General features: G+C 68.6%; 3 protein-coding genes across 6 annotated transcripts; 1 reads left to right on the top strand and 2 right to left on the bottom strand.

Annotated features, from left to right (window-relative positions):
• The first annotated feature begins 7,352 nt into the window (after nucleotides 1–7,352).
• PRRT3 (proline rich transmembrane protein 3) lies at nucleotides 7,353–10,091 on the top strand. 3 transcript variants are annotated; one of them, XM_090021671.1, is made up of 3 exons: nucleotides 7,353–7,508; nucleotides 7,600–8,388; nucleotides 8,621–10,091. In XM_090021671.1, the coding sequence occupies exons 2-3, from the start codon at nucleotides 7,620–7,622 to the stop codon at nucleotides 10,006–10,008; spliced, it is 2,157 nt and encodes a 718-aa protein (XP_089877797.1). In that variant the 5' UTR covers nucleotides 7,353–7,508; nucleotides 7,600–7,619; the 3' UTR covers nucleotides 10,009–10,091. The 3 variants fall into 3 exon arrangements, with proteins under 3 accessions (XP_089877797.1, XP_089877796.1, XP_089877798.1); XM_090021672.1 differs by having other exon boundaries at nucleotides 7,380–8,163; nucleotides 8,248–8,388; nucleotides 8,621–10,070; XM_090021670.1 differs by having other exon boundaries at nucleotides 7,353–8,388.
• A 19-nt stretch (nucleotides 10,092–10,110) lies between these two features.
• Nucleotides 10,111–13,321, bottom strand: CRELD1 (CRELD disulfide isomerase 1). Its single transcript, XM_090021694.1, has 10 exons — nucleotides 12,963–13,321; nucleotides 12,630–12,712; nucleotides 12,441–12,551; nucleotides 12,233–12,324; nucleotides 11,944–12,120; nucleotides 11,749–11,844; nucleotides 11,573–11,656; nucleotides 11,350–11,445; nucleotides 11,133–11,276; nucleotides 10,111–11,040 (listed from the first exon to the last, which is right to left on the bottom strand). Exons 1-10 carry the CDS (start codon nucleotides 13,074–13,076, stop codon nucleotides 10,820–10,822), a joined length of 1,218 nt encoding a protein of 405 aa, XP_089877820.1. The 5' UTR covers nucleotides 13,077–13,321; the 3' UTR covers nucleotides 10,111–10,819.
• A 16-nt stretch (nucleotides 13,322–13,337) lies between these two features.
• On the bottom strand, nucleotides 13,338–18,061 carry IL17RC (interleukin 17 receptor C). 2 transcript variants are annotated; one of them, XM_090021676.1, is made up of 19 exons: nucleotides 17,728–18,060; nucleotides 17,251–17,272; nucleotides 16,966–17,118; nucleotides 16,717–16,788; nucleotides 16,519–16,628; nucleotides 16,276–16,387; nucleotides 16,151–16,195; nucleotides 15,894–16,048; nucleotides 15,664–15,723; nucleotides 15,515–15,569; nucleotides 15,157–15,338; nucleotides 14,899–14,949; nucleotides 14,770–14,815; nucleotides 14,517–14,638; nucleotides 14,360–14,428; nucleotides 14,226–14,283; nucleotides 14,049–14,144; nucleotides 13,914–13,958; nucleotides 13,338–13,841 (listed from the first exon to the last, which is right to left on the bottom strand). In XM_090021676.1, the coding sequence occupies exons 1-19, from the start codon at nucleotides 17,812–17,814 to the stop codon at nucleotides 13,339–13,341; spliced, it is 2,043 nt and encodes a 680-aa protein (XP_089877802.1). In that variant the 5' UTR covers nucleotides 17,815–18,060; the 3' UTR covers nucleotide 13,338. The 2 variants fall into 2 exon arrangements, with proteins under 2 accessions (XP_089877802.1, XP_089877803.1); XM_090021677.1 differs by lacking the exon at nucleotides 13,914–13,958 and having other exon boundaries at nucleotides 17,728–18,061.
• Nucleotides 18,062–18,100: the final 39 nt, after the last annotated feature.

Consider the following 18,100-nt stretch of genomic DNA (forward strand, 5'->3'; position numbering starts at 1 on the left):
GCTGCCTAGTGGTGGTCAGCAGAACAGTGGTACGTACCATGGGCAGCTGACATCTCCGTGGAAACTGCTCTTTCCAGTCCCTACTGACTTTGTTAGCCAGATCTCAGAAGCAGTGCTGCCCCCTGCACCCATCCTCTTTGTCCTGTGAATGGCCTACACATCATCTCTGGGTAATGTCATCCATAAACATGCATTCAACTACCATTGCTATGTAGATGTCTCACAGAGCCTCATGTCTGCTCCTGACTGCTCTTCTGTCTGTACTAAAACTTGAGCCTGCCTCTGCTGTCTCCCTGTGGAGGCTAGAAATCTGTGCAGGTTCAACATGGCTACAACAGATCTCTAACTTCTCCCCACCCTAGGCTTCACCTTCTTTAATTACCATAAATTACCCACCTTGTGTCTTGGATTCAATCTGTGCATCATCTTTGATGCAGACCTCTTGCTGGGGTCTCACTTCCAGGCTGCATCTACGCAACCCTAAGACACAGACTTTCCTACCCAGCCATGCAACTGGCTCATCACCCCATACCTCAGGGACTGCAGCATCTTTTCCTCCAGCCTGGACACCTGGAATCTCGCCTTGCAGGTGCCTCTCCAAACTGCTGCTGCAAGAATCATTCTCCTGGCCTCCCGCTTTGTCCATGTCACCTGGCCCCCATGCATCCCTCCCCATGTTTCCAGCCCACCAGCAGAAGCTACTTGTCTTCCCTGTCATGGCCCTCCCTGCCACTTTGCATTCAGTACTGAGATGTTGAACCCCATGTCAGATTGGCCTGGGTCCCTGCCTTTGTCACCCACTGGCTATGTTTCCAAACAAGCCCTTCTCGCTTCCACCCACGCTTAGGAGAAGCTCCCTGTAAACATCCACAAAGCCTCCTCGTCCTCCTCCAAATGCCTTCTTAAAAACTGCTGCTGCTTTGTTGCCTTCAAAAACTTGACAGCAGCTGGGTGGCTGGTACGCTGAGGCCACTGCCTGTCAAGCTGACTAATATTGTCTCCTTGCTTCCTTGTGCTCCCCCCAGTCTGTCTGCATCCATCTGTTGTCTCTGCTCTTTAACACTCTGAGGAAGGGATTGGCTTTTGTTCCAGGCTTGTACAGCACCTGGCACAAAAGGTCCTGCCCATGACTAAGGCCTTAGGTGCCACAGTATTAGCAATAAGATTTACAGTGAAAAACAGAGAGGTGGGGCTGAGATGGTCCAGATACATTGTACTAAAGGCTTCAGTCTGTTCTTAATGTCTCTTAGCCATTCATGCTGTTCATTGGGGTGGGATGAACCTTTTGATTACACCCTGATGTGAAAAAGAAACAGCTCAATCACACTGCTTAGTCTTTCCCCCACAGTGGAAGAGACCAGCTAAGTCCTGTGTGTGGTAGTGCATTTTAACTATTCTAGACTACCCAGTTTTTGTAGGCCAGTCTGTGGAATCGCTGCTCAGACTCTGGTTGAGGAAGCATGCTCTGTTTCTTGGGAGGTTTCATGTCATTTATGCACATTTTGGAGTGCACTGTTCCAGGAGGCAGGCTTGGCCAGTGTCCATTGCTACACATGCCTGCCTTTGCAGCCTCGCAGTTAAGATGGAAGACAGTGGTGGGGGCTGGCAGTGCCCCAACAGATTGGTCAAGAGCATGGAAAGGTTGCTTTATCTCAAACCATGCTTGGCAGTGAAGAAATTCTCCTGTTTTTAAACGAGTCCTTGAAATTCAGGTCATATGAAGGATGATGTTGATTTTTTATGCTCTCTTGCACAACAATGGCGCTGCAGGGGTTTTCCCACTTTTTCTGTTTTGTTTTTTGTTTTTTTGTATTCCTGTCTTTGTAATTCAGGTTTTATTTATACTGTTGACTTCTTTGATCATAGCTTTCAGGCCTTGGTGTCTGGTTTTCTTCCTGAATTATTTCTATGCTTCAGTTTTATTAGCATTTTTTCCTCACGTTGGAAGCCCTTTCCTGATTCATATAAGGAGTTTACAGAGAGAAGGGTCATTGTGAGCACCTAGCCTGACCTGCTTAAGGCAGCAAGTGAATTCCATTCAGAAGAGCTTGCATAAAGTCAGCACGTTTCAGGTAGGGCTGGCTATAGCAGATATTCTAGAGATAGCAAAGGTTTCAAATGGTAGAGCTTCTGAACCTTGTTTCTTTACTTGTCTGCTATTTGCATCTCAAACCAGCCTTTCCACAGTTTTGCCTGGGATTCATGTCAAGCTAGCCAGCCTATAGCCTTCCCCTTTAGAACTGATCTTCCATCCTGTTCATTCCCCTTTTCTGGGCTAGTTGAGAACATCGCATTATGACTTACCATTGTACCAGGGTCTCACAAAACCCAACACAATAACATCCAGGAACAAACAGTATGCACAAAACAGACAATTGAGCTCTAGTCTTCTTTCAAAAGTCCAAGTATTTCTTATTAATAGTGATTCAAAAGTATTGTTTATTAATTCAGAAGGTCGCCACTGGGTTTTTATTGGAACGGTCTTCTAGCTAGCACAGAGAAAGGAGATAATTGTAGAGAAGATAAAGCACCTTTTGGAAATAGGAACAGCCACGTAGTATCTAATTCAAAAGAAGCCATTTTAAGTGAGGGGTAGAACTGACAGTGGAAAGCACAGCTCCTTCATCCTTCCTTGTGGATTCAGGGTTATTCAGATTCACACAGGAGATGCTTTTTGCCCAGGAAGGAAGCTTAAATCTTAGATAACATAATCCTTCATTTATTAATTGACAGTGGCAGTGACTTAACTACTGACAAAGTTCTGTAGGGTGGATTTGTTTCCACAGGAGTGAGGGGCACTTTCCTCGCTCCCCTCCTACTCTCTGCAGAAGGAGCTGCCATGTCTGTGAAAGGAGTTTATGGACCCCTTCGGATGGTGACTGCCATACATTTATTCAGAGTTAAAAACCAGCTCCCTCCTGCCTTAGCAAATTAGTCTCACGATTAGTCTCACATGATCCTGAGTCATGGGATGGAGCAGGCACCTGGGGCTTCCCAGAGAAAGCAACAAGCTGGGTCTGATATAAGACCCCAGGATTGCTGAGAGCAGTGGGGAGGCCTCAGGACCTGACTTGCCTGAGCCAGGGCTGGAGGAGGCTGGAGCTGGGGGGCAGCATCAGGACTCACATGCTGAACCCATTGGAGCAGGCTGGCAGCAGGGGGGGCAGAGGCATGGTTTGCCAGCTGGCTCATCTGAGCTGGAGCCAGAGGGTGGGGGGCAAAGGAAACTGCCAAGGGACAGAGCATGACAGAGACTGCTTCTGTGGGGAGCTCTTCTGGGGGTGTCCCCCTCCTAAGAGCTTAGCTGACAGGGAGCTCAAATCAGGGTATCAGTGTTCTGGTCTTTTGACCAGCAAGTGCATTCACGCCAGGGACTGGCCCACTTCAGTGCCGGCCTGCCTTTCATTCTGGTCTTTTGCAGTAACTTCCAGGCATGATGCAGCACCAAGCTGTGTGGGGTCCCCTGGGAGAGGGGTCGCGTGTGGGCCTGCTGTGCTGCCTCGGGGCACGGGCACGTACACAGCTGGTGCCCTGAGCTGTAGTACACCTGCAGAGCTCCTCCCGCCTTGTCTCATCACCAAGCAGCCATACCTCCATTATGTTTCCATGGCAATATGCATATAAAGGCCATTCTTTTGATTCTAGGGACTCCTGTAAAACAAGGAAACAAAATGGCACAATGCAAAAAAATGTTTAAGGGCGTCAGTGTCGAAGGTTGCGTGCTCCGTGGGGTCCAGGCGGTCCCACTGCAGTCTCCTGCACCGAGTTAGGCCAGTCACACACACAACACCGAGGTCACACCAACAGGCCACATGTTCCCACTGAAGGGCCTGACAACAGACTGAGGATGAGCCCCTGGGATGCCGCCGTCCCTCCCAGCTTGCAGAGCCATCGAGGCTGTGGCCTCAGAGATGCTCTTGTGAAGAGCTGCCTGGGAGGAGACAGTGTTTGGGGGAACAATGTCAGAGCCCAGGAGAAGCTAGGCCTGATCCTTCCAGGGACCTGAGCCCTTCTGAGGAGCTGGGGTCCGAACCCAGCCACGGACAGGTCTGTGCACCATCACAATAGCAGCGCTGTGCTGGAGGCAGTGCAGGCCCTTCCGTGGGTCGATCACTACGCTGGCAGGCAGCTGCCAGGAGAAGGCGGGGGCGTCTGGGCTTTGTTTCTGACGGCCTCGCCTAAGCCTGTTGCATGGTTACAGAAGCCTGGTATCCTGCCGCAGTGGTGCCTACGAGTGCATGCTCCCCACTAACGATACATGCCTGGCTTGGGGTGCTCTTCAGCGGCTGTGGGGCCATGGCCAGTCCCCAGACCTGGTCTCTAGCCTGCACAGTATGTGGCATCAGCCTCGTTTCTGGGTCGTGCAGAGCATCTCAGGCACCCCCGCTGCAGGGGAATGTGCTGCTGTGGCTCCAGGAAGGTGCAATGGAGACCTTCCCTCAGCCCCCAACCCCTGCCAGCCTTGCAGGAGGCTCCCAGCTGGTGCCCGGTGCTGTAGGCTCACGACCCAGCAAGCCTCCTCTCCGGCTCAGCGACTGAGCATGTGCTTGAGATGAGCGGAACGAGGCCGGCAGGCAGATGCGGCTCCTGGATGAGAGCGGGTGTTTTGCTGCCTCTTCCAGGATGGTGGGAAGTGGTGACTCCAGGGTGGCCCTGCCCCAGGCTCCGGCCTGCAGCCCCGTGCTCCCTAAGGTTGGACCAGCACTGCCACCTGCTGGGGCACAGCTCCCATAGCTCACCAGATGTGCCTGCCTGGTGGGGCTCAGTGCCTGGCAGGATTCGCTCCAGCGCTGCCCTGCTGCACCTGTCGACATGAAATGCATCTTCAGGAGAGGCCCCGGGTATGAGCAGAGTGATCAAAGTCACAGCCCGCTCTGATCTGTCATTCCCGTGGGGAGCAGCATCATTAACGCATCAATCTTCTGATTCATCAGATGGGGGATCCGCCAAACCCAGAGCTCATGTGCACAAAGCAGGATCCCAAACACCGACCCTCAAGCAACTCCATTCCCTCCCAGCTCCAAGCTGCCCCCTCCTGCCCGACTCAGACATATTCCCAAAGCCCCAGCTCCTGGAATCCTGTGACTCACACTGTCTCAGCCTTCATCCAAGGACAGGAAGTGAAAGCACTTGTGACCTCTCACTTGTGCCAGACACTCAGTGAATCTGCCCATGGCAGCTTCTGTTGGTGTCTTGTTACCAGTGTCGAGGAAACTGAACCTTATTTATGCGCCACATGTGTGAGTGCCTTGATTTTGTATCCTGTGCCCAAGGCTGGACGAAGTCAGCAGAAAGCTGTGGTGCGAGCGAAGGAAGGCATTGCTAGGGCACGGTGTGCTGAGAACGAGACATGGGAGGGGCTGGCAGGGCTCATGCAGCATGAAAGTGGGGGAGCAGCAGCCAGGAGTGCCTTTTGTGAGCCTCTGGGCTCCACTGCAGAGGCAAGAACAAGCCACAAAGCGAGGGACATGGGTCTCTGGTCTGGAAAGAGAAGACACATGGGTGAGTTGCAGGTCTGCCGGCTCCACAGGCCCACTGCCCTCATCCCTGCTTTGAGAGTGCATTTCCACGTGCCCCCTGTGGTACCAGGGGTAGTGGTTCTGCCTGGTATTGAGCTCTGGCTTCTTCCCCAGACCCAAGGAAGGTCACTTCATGTCCAGAGGGTGTCTAACTTCTTTCCCAACTGTACACCTGGTTCAGTTTAAGGGATCACCAAACATGCCCAGGTTCAGGGGGCAGGCACCCCAGGGAAGATGGGACAAGGGAAGATGGCCTGGGGAGATACAGAGCCTGCTGGAGCTGCCAGCGCGGGGCGGCCAGACCGGCTCCTGGCTGGCCCTGCTGTGGGTGTTCTGACCACGCGCTCGTAGGTGCAGCTACTGTTCATGGCTGTGACCAGCCCCCATGGTTCACAGAAGCCAGCGATGCCTCCACATACCGCTGATCCTCAGAGCTGCCCACTTCGGCATGTAATGATGGGGTTTTGCAGGATCGCTGGTGGCCGCAACCACACAGCAGCACCAGAGCATGAGTCCCAGCTGGCAGGGGGCATACCTGTGTGCCTGTGCATCTGGCTGTTCCTTTGTGCTGTCCAGTGGACATGTGCATGTGTCCGTGTCAGTGTCTTCATCTGTGCTAGAAGTGCTGCGAACGGCTGCATTTTCCTGGGCCCTGCACTCCCTGCCTGAGCCCCTGCCGCAAGGCTCCCATGCTTCCTGCAGAGCCCTTCCTGCCTGGCCTGGGCAGCCCAGTCCTGGCGCAGCACCACCACACGGTCCGGACATGGGAGCGGTGGGAACCGGGGGCTCTGGTGCCGGCTAGGTGCCACTCACTGCACCCCGGGGCCCACAAGTCTGGCCCCTGCCTGGCGCTGTGACCCACATGGCAAGCACGAGGGCTGACGAGCTGGGCTGCCTGCCTGCTGCTCAGGTCCCACCCCTGTCAGGCCAGGGGCGATGCATGCTTCTCGCAGGGGCTGTGTGTGCCGGTGCACAAGGCCATGGCCCCGTGCCCTGTTGCAGCCAGCAGGATGTGCTCGTTCCCCATACCATAGTAGTTGATGCTCTTGCGGCATTTCCACTTGGCTCCACTTGGCTGCCCAGACATGCGGCTTGCAGGAGCTGCCATCTGCTGCCATTGGTGTGTGTGTGGCTGCAGCCCCCCCGGGGACTCCACGGGGAGGGGAAGAATGGGGCTCTTGTGTCATGGGGGCGCCCATGAGTGCAGCGCAGCTGGGGGGGTGCTCAGGCACCAGTGTACGGGCTGCAGAGCAGTTGCCTGTGCTGCTGCAACGTTGGTGGGGGCACAGGGGCCCCAGACTCCTCTTGCCCAGCCCAGCTCTTGGCACGGGAGCAGCTGAGCCTCCCCCAGGGGGTGCGGCTGGAGCTGGCCCAGTCCCAGGGCTCTGGACTCTGGCACACCTGTCCTCCCACAGCTCCGCACGGCAGTGCCTGGTGCAGACCCTGGGGGCAAGGGCGCAGGCTGGTGCTGCAGGTGCCAGTTGTGGGGCCAGGCCCAGTCACGATGGTGCTGGCCGAGGTCACCCCATCCCGGCTCCACCCGCAGCTCGCCTCGGCCCGGCCCGGCTCGGCCCGGGCCCGAGGGGGCAGGTGCTCGGTGCTCGGTGCCGGGGCTGGGCTCTGGGCCTTGCCTGTGCCCGGAGCAGGGCCGCCTTCCTGCCCCTTTGAAGCCGCCCGGCCCGGCCCGCGCTAATCCCGCGGCCCGCGTGCCGGCGGGGCCCAGCACTGCGGTGCATCCCGCAGCAGCCCGGCCGGGCCAGGCGAGGCGGAGCTCGGAGGGGCCAAGCCGTGCCGGTGTCCCTCACCCCGGCCCTGACCCTCCGCCGCGGGCGCGGGCCGCGGCGCGCTCAGGTTGCAGCCCACGTGGGCCGGTAATCCGGCGGCTGCCGTGCGGCTGCTCGGCGCGGCGCGGCGCGTGACTGGGCTCCTGCCGCCGCAGCGCCGCGCTGGCCCCGCCGCTCCCTGCCCGGCCCGGCCCGGCGCCGCCAGGTGAGGGATGCGCGGGCGGGCGGGCGGCTCCCGCCGTGCCGGACGGTCCCCGCGCCCGCGCCCGCACCCAGGCGCCCTCTCCTTCCCGCAGGCTGTAGCGCGGGGCTCGCCATGGCCGCGGCGCGGCTCCTGGCCTGGGGCCTGCTGCTGCCCGCCCTGGTGCAGCCCGGCCCGGCCGCCGCCCCGCTCGGCTCCAGCGGCGCCGGCGAGCCCGAGCGCGAGCCCGAGGCCGAGGAGCGGGTGACGGCCCCCGCGCTCCGGGCCCCGCTCCTGGGCGCCGCACACTCCCGGCAAGCGCGGGGGCCGCGCCCGGACGCCGCCAGCCCCTGGACAGAGCCCGCGGCCCCCCGCCCGGCCGCAGCGCGGCCCCCGACCCCGACGCCGACGCCGCGGCCCAGCGTGTCCGCCGCGGCCGTGCGGGGGCCGCCGCCAGGAGCCGAGGCCACGTCCCCCGAGCCGCGCGGGGCTGGCGCGGGACTCGAGGCGCACGCGGACCCGGCGCCGACACCGGCCTGGACAGAGGGGCGGCTCGCCCCGCCGCGCAGCACCCGGGGGGGCCCGGCCGCGCCCGCAGCCGCCTCCGCGGGGCAGCCCCACGCTCGGCCCAGCCCCGCCGCCCGCCCGGCCGCGCCGCACCCCGCGCCTCCCCGCCCAGGTAGGTGCCCCCCGGCGAGACCTGCCACGGGGTCGGGCCTGCTCCAGCGGCCCCGCGGCTGCCCCGCACTCGCTTCACTTCCAGGCAGCGGCACGACCACGGCGGCAGCCGAGGACATTGGCTCCCCGCAGCGCGTCCGCGGCGCCGTGGGCCCGAGACTCCCCGCGAACGCCACGGCCACGGCCACGCCGGCGGCAGATGTCACGCCGGGGACCCCGCGCGCAGGTGACGGGGGCGGGGGGGGCGGCCCGCCACGCACTGGCAGGCAGGCTCGGGCCCGGCGGCGGCGCTAATCCCGGATTAGCCGCGGTGCCCGGCTGGGCCCGGCCGCCCTGGCAGCGCGGCGGGGCAGGCGGCGGAGCCGGGGCCGCCCTGGGCCGGCGCCGGGTGACAGGGGGCGGCGTGCGTCTGCCGCGGGACCCGCCTGCAGCCAGCCCGCTCCCGCTGCCGCCCGCAGGCCCCAGCCCCGCGCCGCCGCGCAGCACCCCCCGCCGGGGCCTGATCCGCGTGAGCACGCAGCGGGCGCTGCCGCCGCCCCCCGACCGGGACCGGGACCGGGACCGGGACCCCACGTCGGCGCCGCCCAACGCCACCGCCGCGCGGCCGCGCTGGGCCGAGCTGCCCCGGGCGCTGCGCCTGGCCTGGGCGCTGCACGTCTACGGCGCCGGCGCCCTCTTCGCGCTGCTCGGCCTGGGCGCGCTGGCGGGGCTGGCGGCGGCCCGCGCCCTGCGCCCCCCGCACCTGCGCTGCGTGGCGGCGGCGCACGCGCTGCTGCTGGGCGCGGGGCTGCTCCGCGCCGCCTTCCTGCTGCTGCTGCTGGCCGCGCCGCACGGCCGCCCGCCGCCCCGCGCCCTGCTGCTGCTGCACGCCGCGCCGCTGCCGCTGCTGCTGGGCGCCCTGGCCGCGCTGCTGCTGCGCTCCGCGCCGCCGGCCGCGCCGGGCCTGGCCGCGGGGCTGGGCGCGCTGTGCGGGGCCGCGCTGCTGGGCGCCGAGCTGCTGGGCGCGGGGCTGGGCGCGCTGTGCGGCGCCGCGCTGCTGCTAGCTGGGCTGGCGGCCTGCTGGCGCCGGCGGCTGCGGGCGCTGGCGGGCTGCGCCGCGCTGGGGCTGCCGTGCTGCGCGCTGCAGGCGTGCGGGGCGCTGTGGCTGTGCGGGGCGCCCGCCGGGGCCGGGGCCGGGGCCGCGGCCTGGGCCTGGGGCGGCTGGGCCGCGCAGCTGGCGCTGTGCGCCTGCGAGCTGGCGCTGGCCGGGGCGCTGCTGGCGCTGGCGGCGCGGGCGTGCGGGGCGGCGGAGCACGCCTGCTGGGCCAAGGCCGCGCGCTACCTGTGCGCCCCGCGCAAGGCCGCGACGCCGCGGGGCCCCTGCGCGCCGCAGCCCCTGCCCGAGTCCGAGCCCGCACCCGCGCCCGCACCCGCGCCCGGCTCCCGCGCCAGCCTGAGCGAGCTGGAGCTGCGCCCGCCGTCGCCCATCAGCCTGAGCCGCAGCATCGACGAGGCGCTCTGCCGCCGCCACCTGCTGCGCCGCAGCCTCTTCCCGCCGCCGCCGGGCCGCCCCGCCCGCCGCCGCAGCCTCCCCGAGGCCGAGCCGCGGCCCGGCGGCTCCCCGCGCTCCGCGCCCCGCAGCGCCTCGCTGGGCAGCAGCTCCCTGGGCAGCCTGTCGCGCGGCTCGCTGCAGATCAGCTGGGACCCCTGGCGCCACGGGCGGGCCTCGCTCGAGAGCCTGGCCCCGCGCCCCGCGCAGCCCCCGCGCGGCCCCGACGAGGCGGAGCGCGAGGCCCGGCGCAGCTTCGTGGCGCTGAGCCGGCGGGTGGACTCGCGCAGCCTCTCCAGCGACACCATCGAGCTGTGAGCGGCCCGGCCCTGTGCCGAGCGACAATAAACCCTGTCCCGCAGCCGCCCGCCTGCTTCTTCTCGGGGCCGCGCCCGCAGCACAAGCCTCGAGGCGGTGGGGGATGAACTTTTATTTTCCTGAGCTGCAGCAAACAGACGCGGCCGCGCGGGGGGCGGGGGGCATGCACAGGCGGGGCCCAGTGCCGCGCGGCCGGGGCGGGGGCGGCCCCGGGCTGGGCCAGTGCTGCCGGGCCCAGGGTGCCCTGGCCCTGCCCTTTGCTGCAGCTGCCCCCAGCCCAGGGGCCCTGCCTGACACGGTCAAGCGGGAGGTGGGGTCCTCGCACTGCCGTGCCCAGCGTGTCTCGCAGCCGGGCCGGGCCCGGGCCCGGGGAAGCGGCCAGCAGCGCAGCCCCGGGGCCCGGAAGGCAGGGCTGGTAGCAGCCGGGAGCTCCCGCAGACAAGCTGCAGGGCAGGGCCCACAGCCGCTGCTGCCACGGCGGGCCCTCGGGGAGGAGGCGCTGCAGGGGCCATGGGGCTGGGCAGGGAGGGGGCTGCAGGGCAAGGGCCTGGGTCCCCCCCAGCCCCAGCCCCGTCCAGTCACATCCCAGGGCCAGGGGCCTTGACCCCAGAGCACAGGAGCTCCGCGGGGCGCCGGTCGCCCTTGGCCAGCTCCCGCTTCGGGGACCTCAAAAGCCCCACAACCGAACTGGGGCCCTGCAGGAGACGCCCCCGTCCCGCCCGCACCGTGGGTGCTGCACCCGCGGGGCAAAGCCGGGCGGGGACAGCGCTGGAAACGCCCCGCGCGCGGACCCGCCCTGCCCCCGCCCGCACTATCTGCCCTTCATGAAGCCGTCGAGCACGCGGTCGCCGCGGTCTGAGAGCCAGTAGCCGGCCATGGCGGCCACGGCGCCGATGAAGATGGCGGTGAAGACCATGTCACCCTTGGCGGCCAGCGTGGCCAGCGCGCAGATCACCACGCCGAAGAACATCTGCTGCAGCACCACCACCTCGTCCTCCGTCACGTCGTCGAAAAAGCCCTTGGGCGGGGACTCTGCGCGGCCCGGCGGGGTCAGGCCTGGCCCCGCCGCGCCGCGGTCCTCCTGCTCCGAGCGCCGCCCGCAGGAGGCGCGCCCCCGGCCGTACCTGGCGGCTTGTCCTCCACGCACTCGCCGTCCCGGCGCCCGTGGCCCTCGGCGCACACGCACCGATACGCGCCGTCCGTGTTCTCGCAGACCTCGTGCACGCCGGGGCACGCGGGCTCCCCCCCGCTCGCACACTCGTCCACGTCTGCGGGCGAGGGGCCGAGGTCAGGGGCGGGGGCTGCGGGGGCGCGGAGCGAGGCAGGGGCGGGGGCACTCACCGAGGCACTTGGCGCCGTCCCGCTGGTACCCCCGGTTGCACTTCTTGCAGCGGGCGGGGCCGGCGCCCATGCAGCCGACGCAGGCCCTGGAGCAGTCTGGGCGACAGGGACGTGTCAGGGCAGGGGGCCACCGCCGGCGGACAGCGGGACACGCTGCCCCGGCCCGCAAGGTCCAGTGCCCTGCCCGCAGCCGGGCCGCGGGGCGGAGCCGCCGGGCGCTGACCTCGGCACTCGTAGGAGCCCTCCGTGTTGACGCAGAACTGGTTGGCCCGGCAGTGCGCCATCTCCGTGCCGCACTCGTCTATGTCTGCGGCGGAAGGCGTCAGCTGCGGGGGCCGCCCCCAGGCCCGCACCCCTCTCGCCGCAGGGCTGCCGGCCCCGCCAGACCCGGGCACTCACCGATGCACCGGTGCTCGTGCAGCATCCAGCCCCTCTTGCAGCGCAGGCAGCTGGAGTCCTCCGGCCCCGAGCAGCGCCCGCAGGCCCGGTAGCACTCTGCGGCGGAGGCGGCGGTGAGGCCGGGGCCGAGGCTCGTGCAGGCGCCGGCACGGTGCGCAGGCCCGGCCCCGGCCCCGGCCCCGGCCCGCTACCTACCAGCACATACCAGGTGGCTCTCGTTCCGGGCCGCCTCGTAGTAGCCGTCGCCGCACTCGGAGCAGAAGGAGCCGCCGTAGCCCGGGCTGCACATGCAGAGCCCGGTGCCCCCGCGCGTGCCGTCGCCGTCACACTTCCCATTCCCGCTGCACGGCTGCTGGGGCCCGCCGGCGCAGGCTGCGGGAGGCCGCGCTGAGGGCCGCTCCTTTCCCCGGCCGCGGCGCAGCTCCCGGCCCCCCCCCGGCTCCCCCCTGCCGGTGCCCGCTGGCCCGGGCGGCGGGTGACTCACGCAGGCAGTCGGGGCCGTAGGTGCCGGGCGGGCAGCACAGCTTCAGCGTGTCCATGCAGAGCCACTGGAAGAAGTCGGGCTGCAGCTGCTGCCTGGGGACACAGCGCCGCCGCCGTCACCCGCGCGGCGCCGGCCGGGGCCGGGGCCGGGGCCGGGGCCGCCCTGCCGCCGCCGCGGCGCTGGGGCCGGGCCGCGGGGCCGCACTCACTCGTGGAACCACCAGCGCTCGACCAGCTCCTCGCTCCGCTCCAGCAGCCGCTGGCAGGCGAAGTCGGCGGCGCCGCACGCGCCCTCCAGCACGTCCAGCAGGCGGGTCTCGCTGCGGGCGGGCGGGCGGGCGGGGGCGGTCAGGCACGGCCGCCCCCGCCCGCGCCCCGCCGGCCGGCCCGCCGCTCACCTGTGCCGGTACTTGGCCAGCTTCTCCTCCTCCCACGCCGTGTTCCCGCCGCCGAAGTTGTCCCGCTCCGTGCGCTCCAGGCCCTGGGGCCGCCGCACGTCACCGCCCGCCGCGCCCCCCGCTCCCGCCCCCCGGTGTCGGACGCGCCCCCCGCTCCGGCTGCTGTCGAAGTCGGTCCCGGTCACCCCCCCCCGGGGCCGTGCCCCTGCCGGCCCGCTCCCCACCCCCGACCGCTGTCAGTGTCGATCACCCCCGCGCTGGTCCCGCTCCCAGTCACTCCCCCCAGTCGCCCCGCCCCCCCGCACGGTGTCGGTGGCGCCCCCCGCCCCGCACCTGGCGGAAGCTGCGGGCCAGGCCTTGGCAGGTGCGGCAGAGCTCGGGGGCGGCGGCCGCGGGCAGCGCCAGCAGCAGCAGCAGCGGCAGGAGCGGGCAGCAGCGCGGCGCCATCGCGGCCCCGCACGGCCCCGCCGCAGCGCCCCCGCCCCGCCCGCTAAGCACCGCAGTCCGCCGCCGGCCGAGCACCTCAGCCAATGGCGGCGCGCCCTGCTGCGTGACGTCACGGCGGAGGGCCAATCCGCGGGCTGCGCGCAGGCTCGGCCGCCGGCACCTGTGCGGACCTTAAAAGGGCCGCGCCAAAGCGGGGGGAGGGGGTGTCCCGCACGGCGCATGTCCCGCGTCCGCGCCGGAAGGACGAGGCGGGGGCCGGAGTTTATTGCGGGCGCGGGTTTATTGCGGGCGCGGCCAGTGCGCGCAGCAGGGCGGGCAGCTGCGCGGGCAGCGTGAAGGCGGGCGCGGCGCGGAGCAGCGGCGGGAGGCATGCGGGCCGCAGCCCCCCCACGCAGGCCACGAGGTAGCGGCCGCCGCCCGCGCGCCCCGCCGCGAAGTCGGGCAGGACGGCGTTGAGCGCCGCCGCGAAGACGTCCAGCGGGTCCGGGCGCGGGTCCGGGCGCGGGGCGGTGCCGCGCAGCCAGCCCGCGCAGCGCTCCGCCGCGGCCGGCGACAGCAGCAGCAGCACGGCGCCGCCGTCCCGCAGCGCCCCGCGCCGCTCGGCGTGCAGCCAGGCCAGCGCCCCGCGCGCGCTCAGCTCCGCGCGGCTCCACTGCTCCAGCGCCGCCGCCGCGCCCCGCGCCCGCAGCTCCGCGCCCAGCGCCGCCGCCGCGCCCTGCTCCGCCGCCGCATACAGCACCAGCACGCGCCGGCCCCGCAGCCGCCCTGCGGGGGCACGGCGCTCAGGCGGAGGCGGCAGGGGGCGCCCGGCCCCGCCCCGCCCCGCCCCGCACTCACCCGCGGCGCCCGGCTCCGCCTCCAGCAGCCGCAGCCGCAGCCAGCCTGCGGGGACAGCGCGGGTGAGGGCCCGCTCGCCAGGCGGGCGCTTGGTGCCCCCGGGCGGGGCGGGGCGGGGCGGGGTGGGGGTCTCACCTTTGAGATGCTCCTTGTTGAGCCGCAGCAGCAGCAGCCCGCCAGCCACGCAGAGCAGCCCCCCGGCCCAGGCCAGCCCCCAGCGGGACCGCACGTCTGCGGGCACAAGCAGGGTCTGCGCCCGGCCCGCAGCACCGCGGGCCGCCCCCAGCACCGCCCCGCCCGCCCCGTACTCACACTTGTCCAGGGAGCAGGCCCAGCCCGTGCCCGCCGCACCGCCCGCCGCGCGCCAGACCTGGGGGGAGACGTCCTGGTTCGCGCGGGGCCTGGCCAGGGCCCAGCCGCCCCGCCAGCCCCGCGCCCCCGCTCACCTGCAGGCACTCCTTCGCCTGCACGTCCTGCCGCAGGCGCTGCTCCAGGAGCCCAGGGTCAGCCATGCCCTGCCAAGGAGGCCCAGGGTGAGTCCGGCCCCCAGGCACAACCAGGAAGGGCAGGGCAGGGGGCCCTGGGCTGGGCTGGGCAGCTTACCATGCTGGTGGAGCTGGTGAGTGGGACACAGGTGCCCCGCTCCACCGCGCAGAGGGTCGCGCCGCCCTGGGGGTCCACAGTCTCCACGAGGAGCAGGTCGGCCGGGCGGGCGGGCAGGGTGCCTGGGAATGGAGGACGAACGAGCGTTTGCAGGCACAGGGCGGCACAACGCCCCCAGGGCCCCCAGCTCTGCCTCAGGTTTGGGGCCAGAGGCCCCCAGGCAGGCCCCGCGCCGTCCTGGGGCAGTACTCACCCTCCGGCAGACACTGCATGAGTCGGACCTGCCCCTCGCTCCTCATCTGGCAGAGAGAGGGGTCAGCGGGGTGGGCGGCAGACCACAGCCACAAAGGGGGCTGCCCTGGAGCCCTGCAGAGGCTCTTACCTGGACGCAGAGGTTCGGGTGAGGCTGCAGTGCTCCCAGCTCCTGTACCCCCTGGGAGGGGAGGGGAGGGGAGGGGGAAGCGTCACATGTGTCCCCACCACGTGCGCGCCACAGGGTGCCCACGGCAAGCACCTTCCCACCCCTCACAGGGCACTCTGCTCCAGGGAGAGATGCTGCCCCTGCCCAGCGCTGCCCGTCCTCCCCCCTCCCGCTCTGCCCCCAGCCGCCCAGCTCCCCGCCGCAGGCAGACCCACTCACGGGCAGGCTGGCCTGGCGCAGCTGAGGCAGCAGGGTGCAGGGCCCGGCAGGGTCCGGCCGCCAGCAGGGCATGAGCTCAGCCGAGATGTCACACGGTGCAAGTATCTCATAGGTCAGCGTCTTCTTGTTGACATGCAACTTCAGCTGGGTCTGCGCCCACAGCCGGGCCCACGCAGCAGTGTCTGCAGGGAAGGAGTCGGGGTCTGGGCAGCACTTTGCATCTGGTCCACCCGCCTGCCCACCCCCTCCCCACGAGGCACCTCTCAGGGCCTCCAACCTGGCCCCAGCCCTGCTGGGCATCCCTGGAGCCCCTTTAGCTGAGCCACACCCTCCCCTGCGCTGGGCCCACTGTCCCTACCGTTTGAGAAGGGGCACAGGATGGTCCTGGGTGGGTCGGTGATCTCGGGCCAGACCTAGGAGAGAAGCAGGGCAGGAGGAGACCCCCCCGCCCAGCAGCACCCCCTGCCAGCCCCATGCCCCCTGCCGGTGCCGCTCGGCCGGGCCTACCTCCAGGCAGACGCAGGGCAGCGCGTGGGCCTCGGGCAGGCTGTAGTTCTGGGGCGCGCTCTGCAGCCAGGACCGAGACGCTGGTCACTGGCAAGCCGGGCCCAGCCCGCCCCAGCCCCAGGGACAGAGCACCCCGGGGCCGTGCTGGTGGAGGAGCTGGGCCTGGAACAGGGGAGTCCTGCCGCTCCCCGCCTTAGCCACTGGGCCACTGCCCCCCAGCCTGCGCTCACCAGCATGGTCCTGTTGCTGAGGCTGGTGTACCTCTGGTTCTGCTTGCGATAGACCCACAGCGTGTAGTTCAGCCAGGCAGGGACGGCCACTGGCACCTCCACCTGCAGCTGCACCACGGCTTCCGTTGGTCTTGGGGACACCTGCAGCCTGGGCACTGCAGGCACAGAGAGTGAGGCCGGGACCCCCACCCCACGCCACCCTCCAGGGACCCCTGCCGCACCTTGCTGTCCGACTGTCCCTCTACCCAGGTTCCTACCTTGGCACAACTGCATGGCATCCTGTGCTGCCGGCCAGGAGCAGTCTGCAGGGAGGAAGTGCAGGTCAGCAGGGCTGGCGGCCAAGGGGGGGCAGGGCTGGCTGCCCAGGGGACAGGGCACTCACTTGGCATGTGGTGGGTTTTGTTCAGCACCGCGTGGTAGAGGGGCTGCGTGTAGGACATGACGAGCACCTTCGCCTGCAGCGGAGCCTCGAAGCAGTGGAACCGCAAGGAGCCCTGGGGCGTGGACAGGTGTCCGGGGGGTCATGCAGCACCCACCTTGCCCCTCCCAGCCCCCGCGCCCTGCGGCGGGAGCAGAGCGCCTGGCTCCCAGCATGGTGCGGCAACCCCTGGGCCCCGCCACCTACCACGGTGCGGCCCGGGCGCGTGACGGCTCCGTGCAGCTGGACCTCAATGGCAGCGCAGCGGGAGGACGAGGGGCTCTGGGCCGAAAGCACCAGCCAGCCCCGCAAGGCTCCTGTGGGGAGAGGGGGCAGCACAGAGTCCCTGGCAGGGCAGGGCAGGGCAGGGCGGGGCAGGGCAGGGCCTGGCCATGGGGCACTTACCACCATCCCTGGGGTGCAGAGGGGCTGCTCCAGGCGTGTCTCTGGTGCCATCAGCTGCCACCTCCTGGGGCCCTGCAACGGCAGCAACTGCTTGCCAACTCCCCGTGAGCATCTGTGCCCCCAGCTCGCCCAGCCTGGCCAAGGGAGTTGCTGCCCAACCAGCCCTGCTCCACCCAGGCCCTGCCATGCACCTCCTCGAGGGGCAAGGCCTGAGCATGGCCCCCCACACACCCCTGGCCCGGCCCTCACCCAGCACGGTCAGGCGCAGGTCCACGCGCAGGCAGGCAGAGCAGGCGCGGCCATCCCTGCAGTGCAGCGCCGGCTCCGTTTGCAGCTGCGTGGGCACCAGCACGGGGCCGTGAGGCTGCGCCTGCTCGCCGGGGCTGCACAGCACGTCGGCCTCTGTGGGGATGGAGGGGGGGCCTGTACCACCGGGCAGTGGAGCAGGCCGTGAGCCCTGCCTCGGGCTGCTGGGGCAGGACCCTGCAGCCAGGCAACGTGCTCGGGTCAGCGGCAGGGTTGGGGGACGCTCACCCAGCAGCTGGCAGGACAGGCCCTGCAGGGAGAAGGCAGAGGTCAGAGCCCAGCCATGCCGACCCCGCCTGCCGGCTCCTGCCCCCACCCCGCAGCACCTCACCACCCACTGCAGCCCCCACCCTGCGTCCATCCGCCCGCGGGTGCCGCCTAGGGCTGCGGGTGGCAGTGGGAGCCCTTGCGGCTGGCCCGGTTCGGCCCTGCTGCCTGGCCAGTCCCCAGAGCTGGCCCCAGCCCCGGGCAGGGCCAGGCGTCACCGTCACTGTGGCTCGTGGAGCAGTGCCAGCGCTGCCAGGCTGTGGGTTTGTTGACTGAGCTGAGCAAACAGCTGTGCGGGGGCCCTGCCGGCTGGGGGAGGCCGAGGTGGCGGCTGGCAGCCAGGCAGGCCCACCTGGAGCCAGCCCAGGAGCGCGATGCCTGGTGCCAGGTCCCAGCCTGGCCCCCGGGGGCACCGGGAGCCGGCTCCCCTGCACGCACCTGGGAGCAGCTGACAGAGGGCCAGGCCGCGCGGGGCTCCACGGCGGGCAGCAGTGCCAGGAGCAGCCCCAGGCGCAGCGCCTGCATCGCCGGGTCCCCCCGCCTCAGAGCCGGCCCTGGGGCCTGCGCCACCCCACCATGGCCCTGCCGGCCGCAGGGGCAGCCCCAGGCCGCGGTCCTGGCTGGGCCCGTGTCGCGGAGCTGGCTCGGGGCGGCCGGCGCTCGGCCTCGGCGCCTGGGCCTGGGCCTGTGGCGCGGCTGGCCTGCGCACGTCCGGCCTGGCTGCCTCCCCCTCCCGGCCCGGCTCCCTTCCCCTTCCCGGGAAGCAGGTCAGAGGGCAGGTGTGTTCCCAGCTTCCTGCTGCACCTGGGTC

The sequence above is a fragment of the Crocodylus siamensis genome, chromosome 11, assembly GCF_052110815.1.
Source record: "Crocodylus siamensis isolate JL-2025a chromosome 11, ASM5211081v1, whole genome shotgun sequence".
Lineage (NCBI taxonomy): Eukaryota > Metazoa > Chordata > Crocodylia > Crocodylidae > Crocodylus > Crocodylus siamensis.

Bases quoted from the DNA above. Each gene is read 5' to 3' on its own strand.
- PRRT3 (XM_090021670.1), top strand. From the start codon at position 7,620: ATGGCCGCGGCGCGGCTCCTGGCCTGGGGCCTGCTGCTGCCCGCCCTG. The intron at 8,389-8,620 runs GTGACGGGGGCG...TGCCGCCCGCAG, and splicing joins GCCGGGGACCCCGCGCGCAG to GCCCCAGCCCCGCGCCGCCG.
- CRELD1 (XM_090021694.1), bottom strand. From the start codon at position 13,076: ATGGCGCCGCGCTGCTGCCCGCTCCTGCCGCTGCTGCTGCTGCTGGCG. The intron at 12,713-12,962 runs GTGCGGGGCGGG...CGGCGGCCCCAG, and splicing joins TGGCCCGCAGCTTCCGCCAG to GGCCTGGAGCGCACGGAGCG. The intron at 12,121-12,232 runs GTGAGTCACCCG...GGCCTCCCGCAG, and splicing joins CTACGGCCCCGACTGCCTGC to CCTGCGCCGGCGGGCCCCAG.
- IL17RC (XM_090021676.1), bottom strand. From the start codon at position 17,814: ATGCAGGCGCTGCGCCTGGGGCTGCTCCTGGCACTGCTGCCCGCCGTG. The intron at 15,724-15,893 runs GTGAGCGCAGGC...TCCTGGCTGCAG, and splicing joins TCAGCAACAGGACCATGCTG to AGCGCGCCCCAGAACTACAG. The intron at 13,842-13,913 runs GTGAGTGCGGGG...GTGCCCCCGCAG, and splicing joins GGCGGAGCCGGGCGCCGCGG to GGCGGCTGCGGGGCCGGCGC.